General features: G+C 49.8%; 2 protein-coding genes across 2 annotated transcripts; one reads left to right on the forward strand and one right to left on the reverse strand.

The window, feature by feature from the left end:
* The first annotated feature begins 2,044 nt into the window (after positions 1 to 2,044).
* Positions 2,045 to 9,421, forward strand: POLR2I (RNA polymerase II subunit I). Its single transcript, XM_056845952.1, has 6 exons — positions 2,045 to 2,146; positions 3,396 to 3,450; positions 5,346 to 5,419; positions 7,279 to 7,353; positions 7,498 to 7,549; positions 9,319 to 9,421. Exons 1-6 carry the CDS (start codon positions 2,088 to 2,090, stop codon positions 9,379 to 9,381), a joined length of 378 nt encoding a protein of 125 aa, XP_056701930.1. The 5' UTR covers positions 2,045 to 2,087; the 3' UTR covers positions 9,382 to 9,421.
* A 1,609-nt stretch (positions 9,422 to 11,030) lies between these two features.
* OVOL3 (ovo like zinc finger 3) lies at positions 11,031 to 15,582 on the reverse strand. Its single transcript, XM_056845840.1, has 4 exons — positions 15,480 to 15,582; positions 14,123 to 14,271; positions 12,367 to 12,550; positions 11,031 to 11,329 (listed from the first exon to the last, which is right to left on the reverse strand). The coding sequence occupies exons 1-4, from the start codon at positions 15,580 to 15,582 to the stop codon at positions 11,031 to 11,033; spliced, it is 735 nt and encodes a 244-aa protein (XP_056701818.1).

The raw sequence follows: 15,582 nt of genomic DNA on the forward strand, positions 1-15,582 counted from the left end.
CATGCTCCTCTGATACTAGAGAGAATAGGTATGCAGCATGACTAGTATCCATTTTAACTAATAGCCATGAATACCCTTTTCCTCCATGAATATGTCCACTCCCCTCTTAAAGCCTTCCAAATTGGCAGCCATCACCACATCCTGGGGCAGGGAGTACCACAATTTAACTATGCGTTGTGTGAAGAAATACTTCCTTTTATCTGTTTTGAATCTGTCACCCTCCAGCTTCAAAAGATGACCTCGCGTTCTAGTATTATGGGAGGCACCTGGTTGGCCATGGTGTGAACAGACTAGTGGACTTGATGGACCTTGGTCTGTTCCAGCATGGCCTTTCTTATGTTCTTATTTTATGACATTATACCCCATTGAAGTCCCACTGAAGCGGGGGGCTCAGATCTGGAGAACCGGGTTTGATCCCCAGCTCCTCCACATGAGCGGCGGAGGCTAATCTGGTGAACTGGATTGGTTTCCCCACTCCTATACATGAAGCCAGCTGGGTGACCTTGGGCTAGTCACAGCTGTTAGAGCTCTCTCAGTCCCACCTATCTCACAGGGTGTCTGTTGTGGGGAAGGGAAGGTGCTTGTAAGCCAGTTTGATTCTGCCTTAAGTGGTAGAGAAAGGCGGCATATAAAAACCAACTCTTCTTCTTCAATCCCTGACATTTTGTGGTTGGCTCTGCCTCTTCCAGAGTGGTGTAGTGGTTAAGAGAGGTGGACTCTGATCTGGAGAACCGGGTTTGATTCCCCACTCCTCCACATGAGCGGCAGACTGTCATCTGGTGAACTGGATTGGTTTCCCCACTCCTGCACATTAAGCCAGCTGGGTGACCTTGGGCTAGTCACAGCTGTTAGAGCTCTCTCAGCCCCACCTACCTCACAGGGTGTCTGTTGTGGGGAGGGGAAGGGAAGGTGATTGATTGTAAGCCGGTTTGAGCCTCCCTCAAGTGGTAGAGAAAGTCGGCATGCAAAAACCAACTCTTCTTCTTCCCTCCCCAAACCCCTCCCTCTTTAGGCTCCACCCCAAAAATATCCAGATATTTCCCAACCCAGAGCTGGCAACCCTAGCTAAGAGGCAGGGTTGTCAACCTCCAAGGGTTGTCAACCTCTTTGTCCCTTTTGGAGACCTACATACAAACCTTTGCGGTCCCTATGAGACGACACCTATTAAGGCACACATATATATTTATTATTGATACAGGTCACCGAAGAAGCCATATGCGAAACGTGGTCCCGATCTAGACGACACGTCTGACATCTTTTTCCTGTGGCTTTGCTCCAATAACTGAAACCTAAAAATAATTTGAAAGATTCAAAGACTTGTACATCAAATAATGCCCTAATGGGTTATATACTTCAACTTACCTGTTGAATTAGGATCCGTGATATCCTTTGGACAATTATATTTATTGGATTGCTTTTTGTAAATTTTGTATCTGGTCGTACTGTTACTTGTATATGTTGTATATATTCTTTCACTTTAGCACTTTATAAAATTCACTTATTTGCTTTATATTGTCATAGTGCTGTTTTGGGTTGCTCCAACCTCCAAGGTGGGGCATGGAATTCTCCCAGAATTACAACTGACCTCCAGATGAGAGATCAGTTCCCCTGCAGCATCTGGCAGCTTCAGAGAGCAAACACTATGGCATGCCATCCTAGATGGAACCCTTCCCCAAACTCCTCTCTCCACAGGCACTGCCCCAAATCTCCAGCCATTTACTGGGCCAGAGTTGGCAACCCTAGGAACCTCCATGGAGGCAGCCTAGGTTTGGCTGCCACCTGCTAGGGACAAAAAGCAGGAGAAGGTCGTAACCTGCTTGTGGTGTGTAGTTGGCCAGTGGGGGGCAAGAATGGTTGACTCGAGAAAGAGGAGGAGGCTACTTTGAAACAGGGGCGAACGCGTCTGAAACCATTACGACCCTTGGCAGCTTCCGTAGGCGAAGACCCGCTGCCGTTCTAGTAATCAGAAGGTGCTCCTGCGCAGCGAGGGTTCCTCGCACCCTTCCCAAGCAATGCGCATGCGCTGTTTAGGGAGCGCGGGGACCGTGAGTTCCGCGCGTGCGCAGTGCCGCGATTAGGCGGTTACCATGGAGTCGGAAGGGGCCTACGAGCCGGGCTTCGTGGGGATCCGTTTCTGCCAGGAATGGTGAGAGGGCAGCGGGTGAGGCTGGGGTGCGGAGGCTGCCCTTTCTCTCCCCGCCCCGGTTCCCACCCGTGGGGCTTTCTTCCCCGAAATATGTCCACTGTGAATCGGCCATAACTGAGGAAAAACAAAACGCTGCCGGGGGGGGGGGGGGAGAAAGAGGCCGTGCTGCTGTGGCTGCCAACCTCCAGGTGGGGGCTGGAGTTCTCCCCCAATTATAACCGACCTCCATAATACAGTAATCCGTTTCCTCGGAGAAAGAAGTGCAGCTTCGAAGGGCAAACTCTATGGTATACCATAGATACTGGGTGTAAGCCCTCCCCGGATTCCCCCCTCCAGGCTCCCAAGTCTCCAGGGATTCCCCAGGCCTTACTGGCATGGGAGCAGCAAGTCCACCCACCCCCTTCCAAGCGGCCAGCTCAACGGTCCTGGTTCTTAAAACTGCATTGAACAAAGTAATTAATAGCTAATAATCACGCAAACACAGCCTGCCTAGTAAACGTTGTGATGTGATTCTTGTAGGTTATCCGGGTTGTGTAACCGTGGTCTTGGAATTTTCTTTCCTGACGTTTCGCCAGCAACTGTGGCAGGCATCTTCAGAGTAGTAACACTGAAGGACAGTCTCTGTCCTTCAGTGTTACTCCTCTGAAGATGCCTGCCACAGTTGCTGGCGAAACGTCAGGAAAGAAAATTCCAAGACCACGGTTACACAACCCGGATAACCTACAAGAACCAATGAACTCTGACCGTGAAAGCCTTCGACAATATGTTGTGATGTGACATCACCCCATGGGCCAGTAATGACCCATTGCTTGCGGAGGGACTACTTTTACCTTTTAAAAAAAATTACGATTAATTGGCATAATTTCAGGGTGTAGCCGAGTTGGTCTACAGCAGATCAGCTGGATTCAAGTCCACCTTAGAGATAAATGAGATTTTTGGGGTGTCATCTTTCGAGAGTGAAAGCATACCTGACAACAGGAACTTTGACTCTCAGAAGCTGATACCTGGAAAATCCTGTTGGTCTCTTAAAATCCTACTGGACTGGAATGTAGCTGTCCTAACGAATGAAGCAATCATTGGCATATAACAGTCCCTGTGGAGTAGTGATAACTCTAGATAAAATATGGAGTTCAGTGGCACTTTATTTACTTAGGGTATAAGTCCCCCCGTTGGAGACATTCCTCCGCCCACATTGTTCAACCCTGTGCATGTGGAAAGCTCACCTGTTATTTCTTGGTCTCTTCAACAGCAACAACATGTTGTATCCCAAGGAAGACAAGGAGAACAGAATCCTTCTGTATGCGGTGAGTATGAAATAGTCAAAGAGCTGGTCTGTTTACTTCAGCATCTTGAAAAAGACCCCAGGGAGATGGTAACATGTATACCTAGCCTCTGGTAGCTGGAGAGAGACTGTCTGTGAATGTGGAGTTCCTCTTCTGGCTCTCATGACCTGTAGCCACCTGACAGCCTATTCGCCATGCGCCTTGCTTACTCTTGAAATGTTAGCGCCCACAGCAGTGGAATTCTAGGTAAGAATATTGGAAGAGCACAGTTGCATAAGACCAGTGGTCTTGTCTGTGCCTGCACCCTATCTCACACAGTGGCCAACCAGTTCCTCTGGAGGGCTAACAACAGGGCATAGAGGCCTTCCCCTGACGTTGCCTCCTGGCACTGCTATTCAGAGGTTGACTGCCTCTGAATATGAGGGTTCCTTTTAGTCACTGTGGCTAGTGGCCATGGATAGACTTCACCTCCATGAATCTGTCTAATCTTCTAAAGCTGTCTAGTATTTCCTTTTGTCAGTCCTGAATCTGTTGCCCAGCCTATGGAGTTATCATCATCTTGGAGTACTTTCCTTCACGTTAAATGTTGAGAACCTAACATTTACTTTGAGTGTGGTTAACAGAAAACAACAAATATTTAGAACATTAAATTACAGGTTTTTCAAATTTCGATTGAAAAATTCTTATTTTATGATTGGTGCATTGTACTAGTCTGGGTTATGGTAGACTGGCAGCAAGAAGTCAGATGAGATGAGATTCAGTGAGAATCCTATTCCTGGAAATCACCACAATGTTACATGGTGGGAAATCCCATAGAAGTGGTCTGCCTTGAGTAAGCACTTGTACTACCAGGCTGATGGTTCTTTGAACTCAAGCTTGTTTTAAAAAAAAGCAAAGTTGGATGTTGTTCAGTTGAATACCGGTGCTGCCAGTCAAGAGAATGCAGATTCTGGCGTTGCGATATTGAGGTGTAGGGGAGAGCTGTACCTTGTGTCCTGGTACGATCGAGATAAATGATTGTTGGCAAAAATGAAAAAGTAGGTGTCCTGCTGTCTTCTGAAGGGCATCCAGCTGGCCACTGTTGTATAATCATATCAGATGTTCTCATATTTTTAAGCTGTCTTTGCCTATATATGTGTTAGGTTTTCAGGCTGGGGCTTGCCTCTGTCAGCTCACCAGCATATACTGTGACTGATGGCAGCTCTCCAGGGATTCCAGCTGAGGCTTCTCCCTGCCTGGAAATGGAACGTGGGGCATAAGCTGTGTTGTGGGCCTGGGAATTGTGGGAGTACGGGCCTCCACATGGGATTATTGGACACAAACAGCTGCCCTTTAGCCAGTTGCCCTGTCTTCACCCTTGATGGGGATTTCTGGGTATACATGGTGGTGGTGGTGGAAAGTGTCTTCAAGTCACAGCTGACTTATGGCAGCCCTGTAGGGTTATCAAGGCAAGAGACGTTCAGAGGTAGTTTGCCATTGCCTGCCTCTACATAGCAACCCTGGACTTCCTTGGTGGTGACCCATCCAAATACTAACGAAGGCTGACCCTGCTTGCCTTCTGAGATCTGATGAGATCAAGCTAGCCTGGGCCATCCAGGTCAGGGCAAGAGACAAACAAGTGGTTTACAATTGCCTCCCTCTGTGTAGCAACCCTGGACGTCCTTGGTGGTCTCCCATCCAAGCACTAACCAGGGCCAACCCTGCTTAGCTTCTGAGATCTGATGAGATTGGGCTTGGCTGGGCCATACAGATCAAGGGAAGAGATGAAGAGAGTTAGTTTCCCATTGCCTGCCTCTGCATAGCAACCCTGGACTTCCTTGGTGGTCTCCCATCCAGGTACTAACCAGGGCTGACCCTGCGTAGCTTCCGAGATCTATATACTTATAGCCGCCTTTTTCTTTCTTGCCCACACTCAGTGCCGGAACTGTGACTACCAGCAGGAAGCTGACAACAGCTGCATCTACGTCAACAAGATCACACACGAAGTCGAGTGAGTCTTGCCGCTTCAGGCGGGACGGGGCTGTTGCAGTCCCCTGGAAAAATGGAGTTTGCATAACACCAAGTGCTGGGTTTTCTTAGGCTGTGCTCAGATCCCACAATAAACCGCGGTTTGCGTAACAGACTCTGGGTAGTCTGCCAGACACAACACACAAACCCTGGTTGTGCGTAAGCCCGGTTGTGTCTGCATCTTGTCTTTCCAACAGTGAAGGTGTTATGACCAGGCAGCCATGAGGGCGGTGTGACTCAATAGACTCCAGCTTGTGATTCAGTTGTCACAGCAAACCACAGCTAAGTACAACCTTTGGAGTCCAGCGTACCTCTAGTTTGAAGTCCTGGTTTGGTTCCAGCTTGTCTGCATTCTGTCATCACCACTAACTAGGGTTTGATCAAGACCAGGGTTATTCTGATGTCTCAATGCGTGTGCTGCTTCCAGATGTCACCACCCGCTGCAGTTGAACTGCAGTTGGGCAAATGCCCAGGTTGGTTGTTGCCATGCATGTGCCACTCCCCTCTCACCTCCTTTGGTGTGCTGGGGAGGGGATTCCAATGATGGCGGAAAGAGGGGAGCCTCCTGTGAGCAGTCTGGACCCAGCCCTAGTCAGGTCATGCAGAGGGTGGGGCAGGGCATCATTCATTGTGGTGGTTCTGAAGAGAGCTCACAGCTCTGCCGCCAGGGTCAGTACACCAGAACCTCCTGCCACTCCCAGCGTGCCTGCATTTGGGCTGGCTTTGTTTATGCCTTCTGGTCCAGATGCTGATCCCTTCATGCTTGAGATGTGCTTTCTCACAGCTCATCCTTGTAGGCTTTTTGGTCTGCGGAAAAAATCTTTGCAGCTCTTTCCTGAGTGAGCGAGGGCCTGGCAGCGTTCCTTAGCAGTCGCTTCCCAGGTGTGGCACTCCTTTTCCCTCGAGGCCTGCCCACACTGGTTAACGCTTTCCAGAAACATTCCTGTGGGCTCAGTGTGAACCAGATTAGATGGTGTGGGTGGAGAGCAAAAACGTAGGAAAAGTTGAGTGTATGGAAGTACCATGCGTTTATTCGGCCCTGTGTTGACTTTAGGACAGTAAGTTGCTTTACAACGCGGACCTCTCAAGGGAAGGTATGCAGGTGGTGTTGATTCTGCAGCATGGTACTTCCATCTGAGCAAGGCTGTCAGGACATTTTTCTTTTTTAAAAAAACTTTATTTACCAATATATAGTTAAACAAAAGGCATGCAGGCTTAATTTCAAAATACTATAAAACAATAAACAACAAAATCAAATAACAATGGAAGTTGCAGCAAAAACACACAAAACTAAGCCTACAGCAACAGGAAAAGAAAAAGAAAAAAACTAAAAGGGCAGGAGCCCTACAACAGCCAGACAAAGATAGGACATTTTGGAGGACATTGATTCATAGGGTCGCCATGAGTTGGAAGCAACTTGACGGCACACACACACACACACACACACACACACACACAGGCAGGAGCCCTACAACAGCCAGACAAAGATAGGACATTTTGGAGGACATTGATTCATAGGGTCGCCATGAGTCGGAAGCAACTTGACGGCACATACACACACACACACTTCCATACACCAAGGCAGGGGAAAAGGCTGTCTGAGGAAAGAGGGATATGGGAGGGTCCATGAAGCAGCCCGCCAGGAGTGGGGAGAAGGGGAACCATGCCAGCAGAAGCCCAGCTAGGCAGGGCCTGAGAGGCAAGGGAACAGCTCCTGCCTGCCACAGGCCAGCGATCCCCTTCCCTCATGTGTGTTTTTCTGTTGTATCTGGCCCTGATCCTTCGAGGTGACGGGTGGGCAGGCTAAAGGCTGAAATACTAAGTGCAACCTCTTTGTTTCAGCGAACTGACCCAGATCATCGCCGACGTTTCCCAGGACCCAACTTTGCCCCGAACGGAGGACCATCCCTGTCAGAAGTGAGTTCTTAGCCTTGTCTTGTTAATGGAAGCACTGGTTGCTTGGCAGATGCCCAGTGTAGCCCAGCCCTTCTTCTGAGTTCAGGTGCTTTCCTGCCTTCTCCCAGTCCTCTGTTGATCAGATTCCTGTATTCTGCATTCCAGGTGCGGCCACAAGGAAGCAGTATTTTTCCAGTCTCACAGTGCGAGGGCAGAGGTGAGTTCTCGTCACCACACCTGAAAAAGGATATTGCAGGGCTTGAGAAGGTGCAGAAAAGAGCAATCAAAATGATCGGGGCTAGAGCAACTGTCTTATGAGGAGCGGTTAAAACTCTTAGGGCTGTTTAGCTTGGAAAGAAGGAGGATAAGGGGAGACATGATAGAGGTCTATAAAATTATTCATGGTATGGATAGAGTGGACAGGGAGAAGCTTTTCTTCCTCTCTTATAATACTTGAATGTGGGGTCATCTGATGAAGCTGGAGGGTGGGAGATTCAAAACAGATGAATGCATAGTTAAATTCACACAATGCATAGTTAAATTGTGGAACTCCCTGCCCCAGGGTGTGGTGATGACTGCCAACTTGGAAGGCTTGAAGAGGGGAGTGGACATTTTCATGGAGGAGAGGGATATTCATGGCTACTAGTCAAAATGGCTACTAGTCATGATGCATACCTATTTCTCTCCAGGATCAGAGGAGCATGCCTATTATATTGGGTGCTGTGGAACACAGGCAGGATGCTGCTGCAGCTGTCTTGCTTGTGGGCTTCCTAGAAGCCCCTGGTTGGCCCCTGTGCGAACAAACTGCTGGACTTGATGGACCTTGGTCTGATCCAGCATGGCTTTTCTTATATTCTTATGTGAGAAGTGAGCCTAGCGATGGGGCACCCAAAGGCTTGTTGTTGCTGGTGACATCCCACTGAAATATTACGCACATGAGTATCCCATCAGCCTCCTCTGCATTACTCAGCTGAGCCATTCAACAGCCGGGTCTTAGTTGTAGCCTTTTCTCTAACCAGCTCCTTCGTCTCCTACTGGCTTTAGCTGTCCATGTGACTCACCGGTAGACTCAGCTCACACCCACTGGAATTCAGCGTGATTTTGTGATTTCAATGAGGCTGGTTCAGGGGGAATATATTGTTATGGTATTAGTGATGCTATGTTTAGTAATTGTTTTCTACTGTGTTTTAACCTTAAGTATACGTTGGGTGTTGTAAATTGATTATGTGTTGCTGAATTATGTATTATTGTTATGGTTAAGCTCAAGACCTTTGGTCAAAGGAGCTAGTAAATAAATGGAAATGGAATTCAGCGTGGGATTTATTTAGCTCAAAACTGGTATGCTTCAGATGGGAAACTTGCGAACTCTGTAAAGGGAGAGCCCCAGGCTAACAGAGAATGAATCCCTTCCTCCTGCTTCTCTCACAAGAGAGGCTTCGTTCAAAACTGGATGTTCTCTGCGCTGAAATAGTTTGTAAATCTAGATCTAGACAGTTTTATTTAGGACTGCATTTGACTAAATTAATTTTTATTTATTGGCAGCCCTAATTGAGATTATAAATTGTATACTTTTGTGCGTTTTGTGAAATTTTTGTTTTATTTATATTCTAAGCCACCTTGAGTTCTGCAAGGTAGGAAGGTGGCTAATAAATAGAAATATAGAGCTAGAAGGTTCCTCAAGGGTCATCTAGTCAAACCCCCTGCCCAACACAGGAAATTCACAACCACCTTCCCCCCTCACTCCCCTAGTAACTCCTGCTGAATGCCCAAATGTTTTAATTAATTAATTAAATCAAGGAACACTCTGCTGGAAGGGCAGGAGGTTATGCTGCAAATGCAAGCAAGATCTCTTGAGAACTCTGGATCTTTGAGGACTCTGGGCTATCATTCCATTGGCCTGTATGTCTGCTATTACCACAATAGCTATAAGTATTCTTTGGAAACACGCCCAAGATACTAAGTCCCCTCCTCCCCTTTGTCTTTCAGGATGCCATGCGACTGTATTACGTCTGCACAGCCCCACACTGTGGGCACCGTTGGACTGAGTAAAGAGCTTGGTGGTGGCAAGCCGCCCATCAGCAAAGCCCCATTTTTTTGCCCGGAAGCATCCTCTATTCCAGAAGCTTCTCTCTGTGCTTCTAGGCTCTGTGAACTGTTGTGGAGTCTGTTAATAAAACTGGTTATTTTTTTAAAAGAAGAAATTGCAGGCACCGTGCTAGGACCCTCCTGCGCATGCACATTTGATTGATATCACTAGGCTTTGGATTTGTATAAACTCTGTTAGGATCCAGGCCGTGACTGTGAGAAGCCAGGGAGTGGCTCAAAAGACTTAAGGTGTGTGTGTGTGTGTGGGGGGGTCTCTCATGGCAGCCCCACCCCTCCTTGACCTGTGTCAAGCTGAAAGGGGTGACTACCAGGGGGGTCTGAGTGCTGCATCTTTGTAGCAGCTGCGGGGAAGAAAGCAGGACTCCTCTGCCTTTAGTGGGAGTCCTGCTTCCTTTTTAGCAGAAAGGGGCTCAAACATTCTCCAGGCTGCTTGGGTGAGGAAGGCAACCCGAAGTTTGCACAGGGCTGAGCATTCAGCATCCAGAGAATCTTGGCCTGCCAGAGTGGTCCCAGCAGTTGGAGCAGCAGTGCCTGCCAGCAGCTTTCCTGGTGCCTGCCAAGTGTTTTTAGAAAGTGGGTGGGGCCAGGTGGGGCTCCCGCCTAGCAGAGCTGCTGATGGACAGTCTGACTGGCAGTGCAGATTAAAAGGATGGTTCAGCGGCAGCTGATGTAAGGTCTGAGTCCACCTCTCAAATCCCAAACAACAGACCATCCAGACAGAGTCGTCTAAGAAGCAGTTTATTTGGGAAGCATAAGGTGTGTAGCAGCAACTTACAGGAAAAGGTACGAGGACTCAAGTGGGGGGAAAGCGGGCAGGTTGAAACATATACATCAGAAAGGCACCGTTGGATACCAGGCTGAGCCTGGTTCCCATGATAGATTACACTTATCGCGCCGGGGCGCAGGCCGTCATAACAAACCTCTGAGTTACTCGACCTTGACTCCAGCTGCGCTCTCAGCCTGGAGCTCACAGCCGCCACCAGAGTGTTGGTTTTGTTCTCATTCCACGTTCCCATTGTGTTTTTGTGTCTCGTCCCCTGCCCCGGGGCTTCCCTTTGTGTGGGGGCTCTGCCGGTTGCGCCCACCACCCTGCAGAGGAATTCCAAAGTTGCCCACAGGCTCAAAAAGGTGCGGGCCCCAGGGTTAGAGACCTCGGGTTTGAATCCCCCACTCTGCCATGGAACCTCACTGGGTGACCTTGGGCCAGTCGCCCACTCAGCTTAACCTACCTCACAGGGTTGCTGTGAGGATCAAATGAAGAAGAAAATGATATAAGCTGCTTTGGAGAAAAAGACACGGTGTAAATGAAGATTTTTTTTTTAATTACATCTTTTAAAATGAAACTTTGGGGCTGAAGAAGTGCTTTTTAAACAGGGAGGTGCCTCTTGGAAGTGGGAGAGGGCTCATCAGGGCCTTCTAACCCTCCAGGGTAAAAACTTCCAGTGCCCCCAGGCTCCTTCTGGCTACCTGCACGGCCTCCGCAAAAAGCCAGTTCTGCCAAAGAGGCTTCTTTTACATCATTTTGTCAGCTCCTAGATTGTTATTGTTCTTTGCACAAGTCTGGATTTGGGCGGGGGGAGCAGAGATTTTTCTCATCTGCAGTAGGGAGAAGAGTAGAAGACGCGGAGTTCGCTGGGAAGGGCAGGCACTGCCAGCTGCCGGAAGTCTTTGCCCAGAAGGCCGCCGGTGGGGTGGCGCTGGCGTACGTGGCCGTAGTATTCGTCGCTGGCGCTGGAGGTGAAGCCGCACTCCTCACACACAAAGAGCTTGGAGCGGCGCTCCCGGTAGGCGTAGTGCTGCTGGATGCCGTGGATCTTCTTCAGGTGGGACTCCAAGGAGCAACGCTGGGTGAAGGCCTTGTCACAGACGAAGCAGCAATAGGGGCGGATGCCTGTGGATTCAAGGTAAGGGCCGTTAGCCCCAGGGCAGAAGGGACCCACCAGTGCTCACAGGCAGGTGTTCTGCTGCTGCAGGACTGGGGCCCTCCGGTGGTCGGGGTGCGCCTAACGTCCCTGCATCCAGCAGCGCCAAGGCCCTGAGCTGCCTGGCGCAGGGGACGGCCGAGCTGCTGCCTCAGTTCCTCCGCCACATCAGCTGAGCCCAGAGCAAATTTTTCAAAGGGCAGCCTGAATGTTCGTGAGTATTCCTCATCTCTCGAACCACAAATATATGGGGAGGGGGTGTGATGGGAGAAAATAGGAGGGGTTGTGGCTCAGTGGTAGAGCATGTGGTTTGCACACAGAAGGTCCTAGGTTCAATCCCTGGCATCTACGCTTAAAAGGATCATTTGGTAGGTGATGTGAAAGACCTTTGCCTGAGACCCTGGAGAGCCGCTACCAGTCTGACTAGACTGACCTTGATGGACTGATGGTCTGATTCAGTATAAGGTAGTTTCATATGCAAGACAGATCACAGATTCTTTTATAGATCTGCTCTAAGGTATGGGCAGCTCCCTTGATCTTGAGGCCACTGTGACTGGAAATAGCAGTTCAGAAAGCAGCAAGGTCTCTGGTAGTTCAGGCAGAAGGGGGAACTCACCCTGATTTCCCCCTACCACGGTGTACAGAAAAAGTGTACCGTTATCATGAGCTAAGGTCATGCATTTGTTGCACTTGGATGATGTGATTTCCCTCTGCCGATCACTACATTGGGGTCTGGAAGGAATTTTCCTCCAGGGGTAACTGGGGGATTGGGGCGGGAAGGTGGTTGTGAATTTCCTGTGTAGTGCAGGGGGCTGGCCTAGATGATCCTTGAGGGACCTTCCAGCTCTGTCGCTTAAGTCTTGTGTCTGGTAGCTGAGCTGAGGCTGCAGGAGAAGTCCTATGAGCTGTGGAGAGCCCAGCCTCGACTTCTGCCCTGAATGGCCTTCTCCCGCCCCCACAACCCTTTCTAGTTTCCCGTCGCGTGCGGAGGGCCGAGTGTTCCCACCTGTGTGAGTTCTCAGGTGCCTCTTGAGGTCGAAGGTGTCGTTGAAGCCCTTGGCACAGTATTTGCAGACGTGCTTCTTGACAGAGCTGTGGCACTTGAGGTGGCGGCTCAGCATGCGTTGCAGAGGGAACCGCTTGCTGCAGACAGAGCACTGGAAGGCGGCCTGCAGCTGGGAACCCCGGCCCTGTGGGAGGCAACGGAAAGGGTGAATGTGGAGGATCGGCAGGCACTGGGGAACAGGGTGTTTGACAGGGCAACGTAAGCAGAGAGCAGGGTCTCTGCTCAAAGGAGCTTACAGTCTAAATCTTAACCCGAGGTGGTGAGAGGAAGAAGAGTTGGTTTTTATATGCCAACTTTCTCTCCCACTTAAGGGAGACTCAAACTGGCTTACAATCACCTTCCCTTCCCCCTCCCCACAACAGACACCCTGTGTGAGAGGTGGAGCTGAGAGAGTGTGACTAGCCCAAGGTCACCCAGCTGGCTTTGTGTGTCGGAGCAGGGAAACCAACCTGGTTCACCAGATTAGCGTCCGCTGCTCATGTGGAGGAATGGGGAATCAAACCCATTTCTTCAGATCAGAGTCCACCACTCCAAACCACCTCTCTTAACGACTACACCACGCTGGCTCCCAGAAGTGCAAATGTGTAAGTATGCTTATGTGAACTTGGCTTGGCTTCAGTAAAGGAGGGGAAAGCTAAAGGAGGCTAAGCCAGAGGCTTCCTGGCCCGGGGGGGCAGGGGGCGTTCAAAGGTAGGTAGGGAGGCCATGATGGCAGTGTTCTGGGAGGCAGTTGAAGGGGTGGGAAGAAAGGAAGCTGCATCTAGGGGCAGGAGGCTTTGGAGTGGCTGACAGTGTAGTCCTATGCAGAGTTAGTCCAGTCTAAGGGGTTACTCTGCCTACAACTGAGAGCAGTAGAGCCAGTGGAGAAGATTGCCACCACACAGATGTGTTGGTAGATCAGGACAGAAGGAGACGGAGACAAGCCACAGAGAGCGTTGAAGGTGGTCGGGGGAGCAGGCTGGGATTTGAGGAAGGCATCACACAGTCTGAATCACTTCACTGCCAAAAAATCTCCCCTCCGCCTTGGCAATGAGAGTGTGGGGGAATTCTTGATCCTTAGCTACTTCCTCTCATCTATAATGGGGTGGGGGGTGATCCCTTAGGCTTGAGGTAAATACTGGGTTGGATCCAGTCGACCTTTGGGCTCAGGCTAGGGCCATTTCCCCTCCTTACTACGGCCCCACCCCACATGGCTTTTGTTCACGCTGGCCCCCCAGCATAGCCGTTTTGGTGGTTAAAGGGGACCTCCCCTTCCCTTTTTCACCAGTGAACAAGCTGGGTGGATCCAACCCACTGACATAATGTAATGAACACATGAAGCTGTCTTATACTGAATCAGACCACTGGGGTCCATCAAAGTAAGTCTTGTCTACTCAGACTGGCAGCCGCTTTCCAGGGTCTCAGGCAGAGGTCTTTCACATCACCTACTGCCGTATCCCTTTTAACTTGAGATGCCGGGGATTGAACGTGGGACCTTCTGCATGACAAGCAGATGCTCTACCACTGAGCCATGGCCCCTCTGCTTTGTGAAATACTTTGAACAAATCCATGACAAATACAGACAGTTTGGCAGGTACTAAAATCTGTCCAAGGGAGTCCCGAGTAACCTTAAGTATCCTAAAGAACATCACAGAGCTAACCTTAAGTATCCTAAAGAACATCACAGAGCTAACGGGGAACCCCTCTGGCTGCTTACTCTGTTGCTTCTTGGATATTTTCCCACAGCGTCCAGTGGAGAATGAAATAAGCTTTGGGCGAGGCTTTGGGGGTCTTCAAAGGTCCTCTCCCACGTGGTCGTGTTCCTGGGAGGCCTGGGGCCTGGAAGGTTTTTCACCAGGCTGCTTTCTGAAAGAACCAAAGAGCCCAAAGTAACATCCTGTTCACAGATACCTTGACTTTAATAAATAGAGAACCAGGAGGGTTAGCAGAAAAAGTAAAGGGAGGAAGGAGCATTTTCTGGCAGGGCCTGGATCACCAAAGGTCTTTCCCTGCTGCTATTTGGGTATCTCATTGTAGCCCTCACCTGGGACTCAGAGGAAGAAGAGCTTTTTAATACCCAGGTTTGGTGGCGCTGGGGGTTCTTCAATTGTTTCCTGGTGCTTCACAGTCTCCAGGAACGCAATGCTAGAAAAGACCTCCAAGTCTCCAAGCAACTACGAAATCACTGAACTCGGATTTTTTGTGCTGGGCTTGCACCAAAGAGGAAGACCCCAGCCTCCTGCATTCACCTTGACAAAACAGCTTGTGCTTTGCCAGTGGCCCAGAGACTGCGCATGTGTGCAGGCGAATGAGGGAAATGTTACATGCGGGTCTCCAGTGCCCGTTTCGCTGCTTGTGTCGATGTCTCATTTTTCTGCACCGGTTCAACTTCTTAAATGTCCACCCACACTGGGTGAGCCTTGGGGGGTTTCTTTCCTAGCACTAACAGCTGCTGCCCCATTGAATGCTTTCACAATGCCTGTGGAAGTTTGGGGTCAACCAAGGACTTGGGGGTCCTGGGGCCCACATCACAAAGAGACTCCAGTCATTTCTCTGTAGCCCGACGGGGTGACCTGGAATCTCCTGTTTGGCACAGTAAATATGGGCGGCATTCGGTCTAGTTACGCTTGTCATTCTTGCGTTGTTTTGGAATACTTTCAAGCATATTCAACAGTCAGTCTAGCACCATGTAATATTTAACAGTTAATTAAAGGTAAAGGTAGTCCCCCTGTCCAAGCGCACCGGGTCATTCCTGACCCATGGGATGACGTCACATCCCGACGTTTACAGGACAAACTATGTTTACGGGGTGGTTTGCCATTGCCTTCCCCAGTCATCTACACTTTACTCCCAGCAAGCCGGGTGCTCATTTTAGCGACCTCGGAAGGATGGAAGTCGACCTTGAGCCGGCTACCTGGAACTGACTTCCGTCGGGATCGAACTCAGGTCGTGAGCAGAGCTTTTGACTGCAGTACTGCAGCTGACCACTCTGCACCACAGGGCAGTTAATTAAAAGTTAAACGTTAATTAGAGCCATGTAAAGAGGTAGCGTTGGTAAGAGGCAGTATACCTACCGGGGATGTATGAATCTCCACGGAGCTGGTCAGAGAGTTCTCCCCAATCCCGGGCTCCTAGCTGTGCCGAGCGGCGGCTTTTCACCAGGAAGGATTTAGGCAT

Source organism: Euleptes europaea, chromosome 3 (assembly GCF_029931775.1).
Source record: "Euleptes europaea isolate rEulEur1 chromosome 3, rEulEur1.hap1, whole genome shotgun sequence".
Taxonomy (NCBI): Eukaryota; Metazoa; Chordata; class Lepidosauria; order Squamata; family Sphaerodactylidae; genus Euleptes; species Euleptes europaea.

Excerpts from the sequence above, each read along its gene's own strand:
- POLR2I (XM_056845952.1), top strand. The coding sequence starts at position 2,088 with ATGGAGTCGGAAGGGGCCTACGAGCCGGGCTTCGTGGGGATCCGTTTC. Across the intron at positions 7,354-7,497 it reads GAGGACCATCCCTGTCAGAA|GTGCGGCCACAAGGAAGCAG; the intron begins GTGAGTTCTTAG and ends TCTGCATTCCAG. Across the intron at positions 7,550-9,318 it reads CTCACAGTGCGAGGGCAGAG|GATGCCATGCGACTGTATTA; the intron begins GTGAGTTCTCGT and ends TTTGTCTTTCAG.
- OVOL3 (XM_056845840.1), bottom strand. The coding sequence starts at position 15,582 with ATGCCTAAATCCTTCCTGGTGAAAAGCCGCCGCTCGGCACAGCTAGGA. Across the intron at positions 12,551-14,122 it reads AATATCCAAGAAGCAACAGA|GGCCGGGGTTCCCAGCTGCA; the intron begins GTAAGCAGCCAG and ends TGCCTCCCACAG. Across the intron at positions 11,330-12,366 it reads GCACCTGAGAACTCACACAG|GCATCCGCCCCTATTGCTGC; the intron begins GTGGGAACACTC and ends TTGAATCCACAG.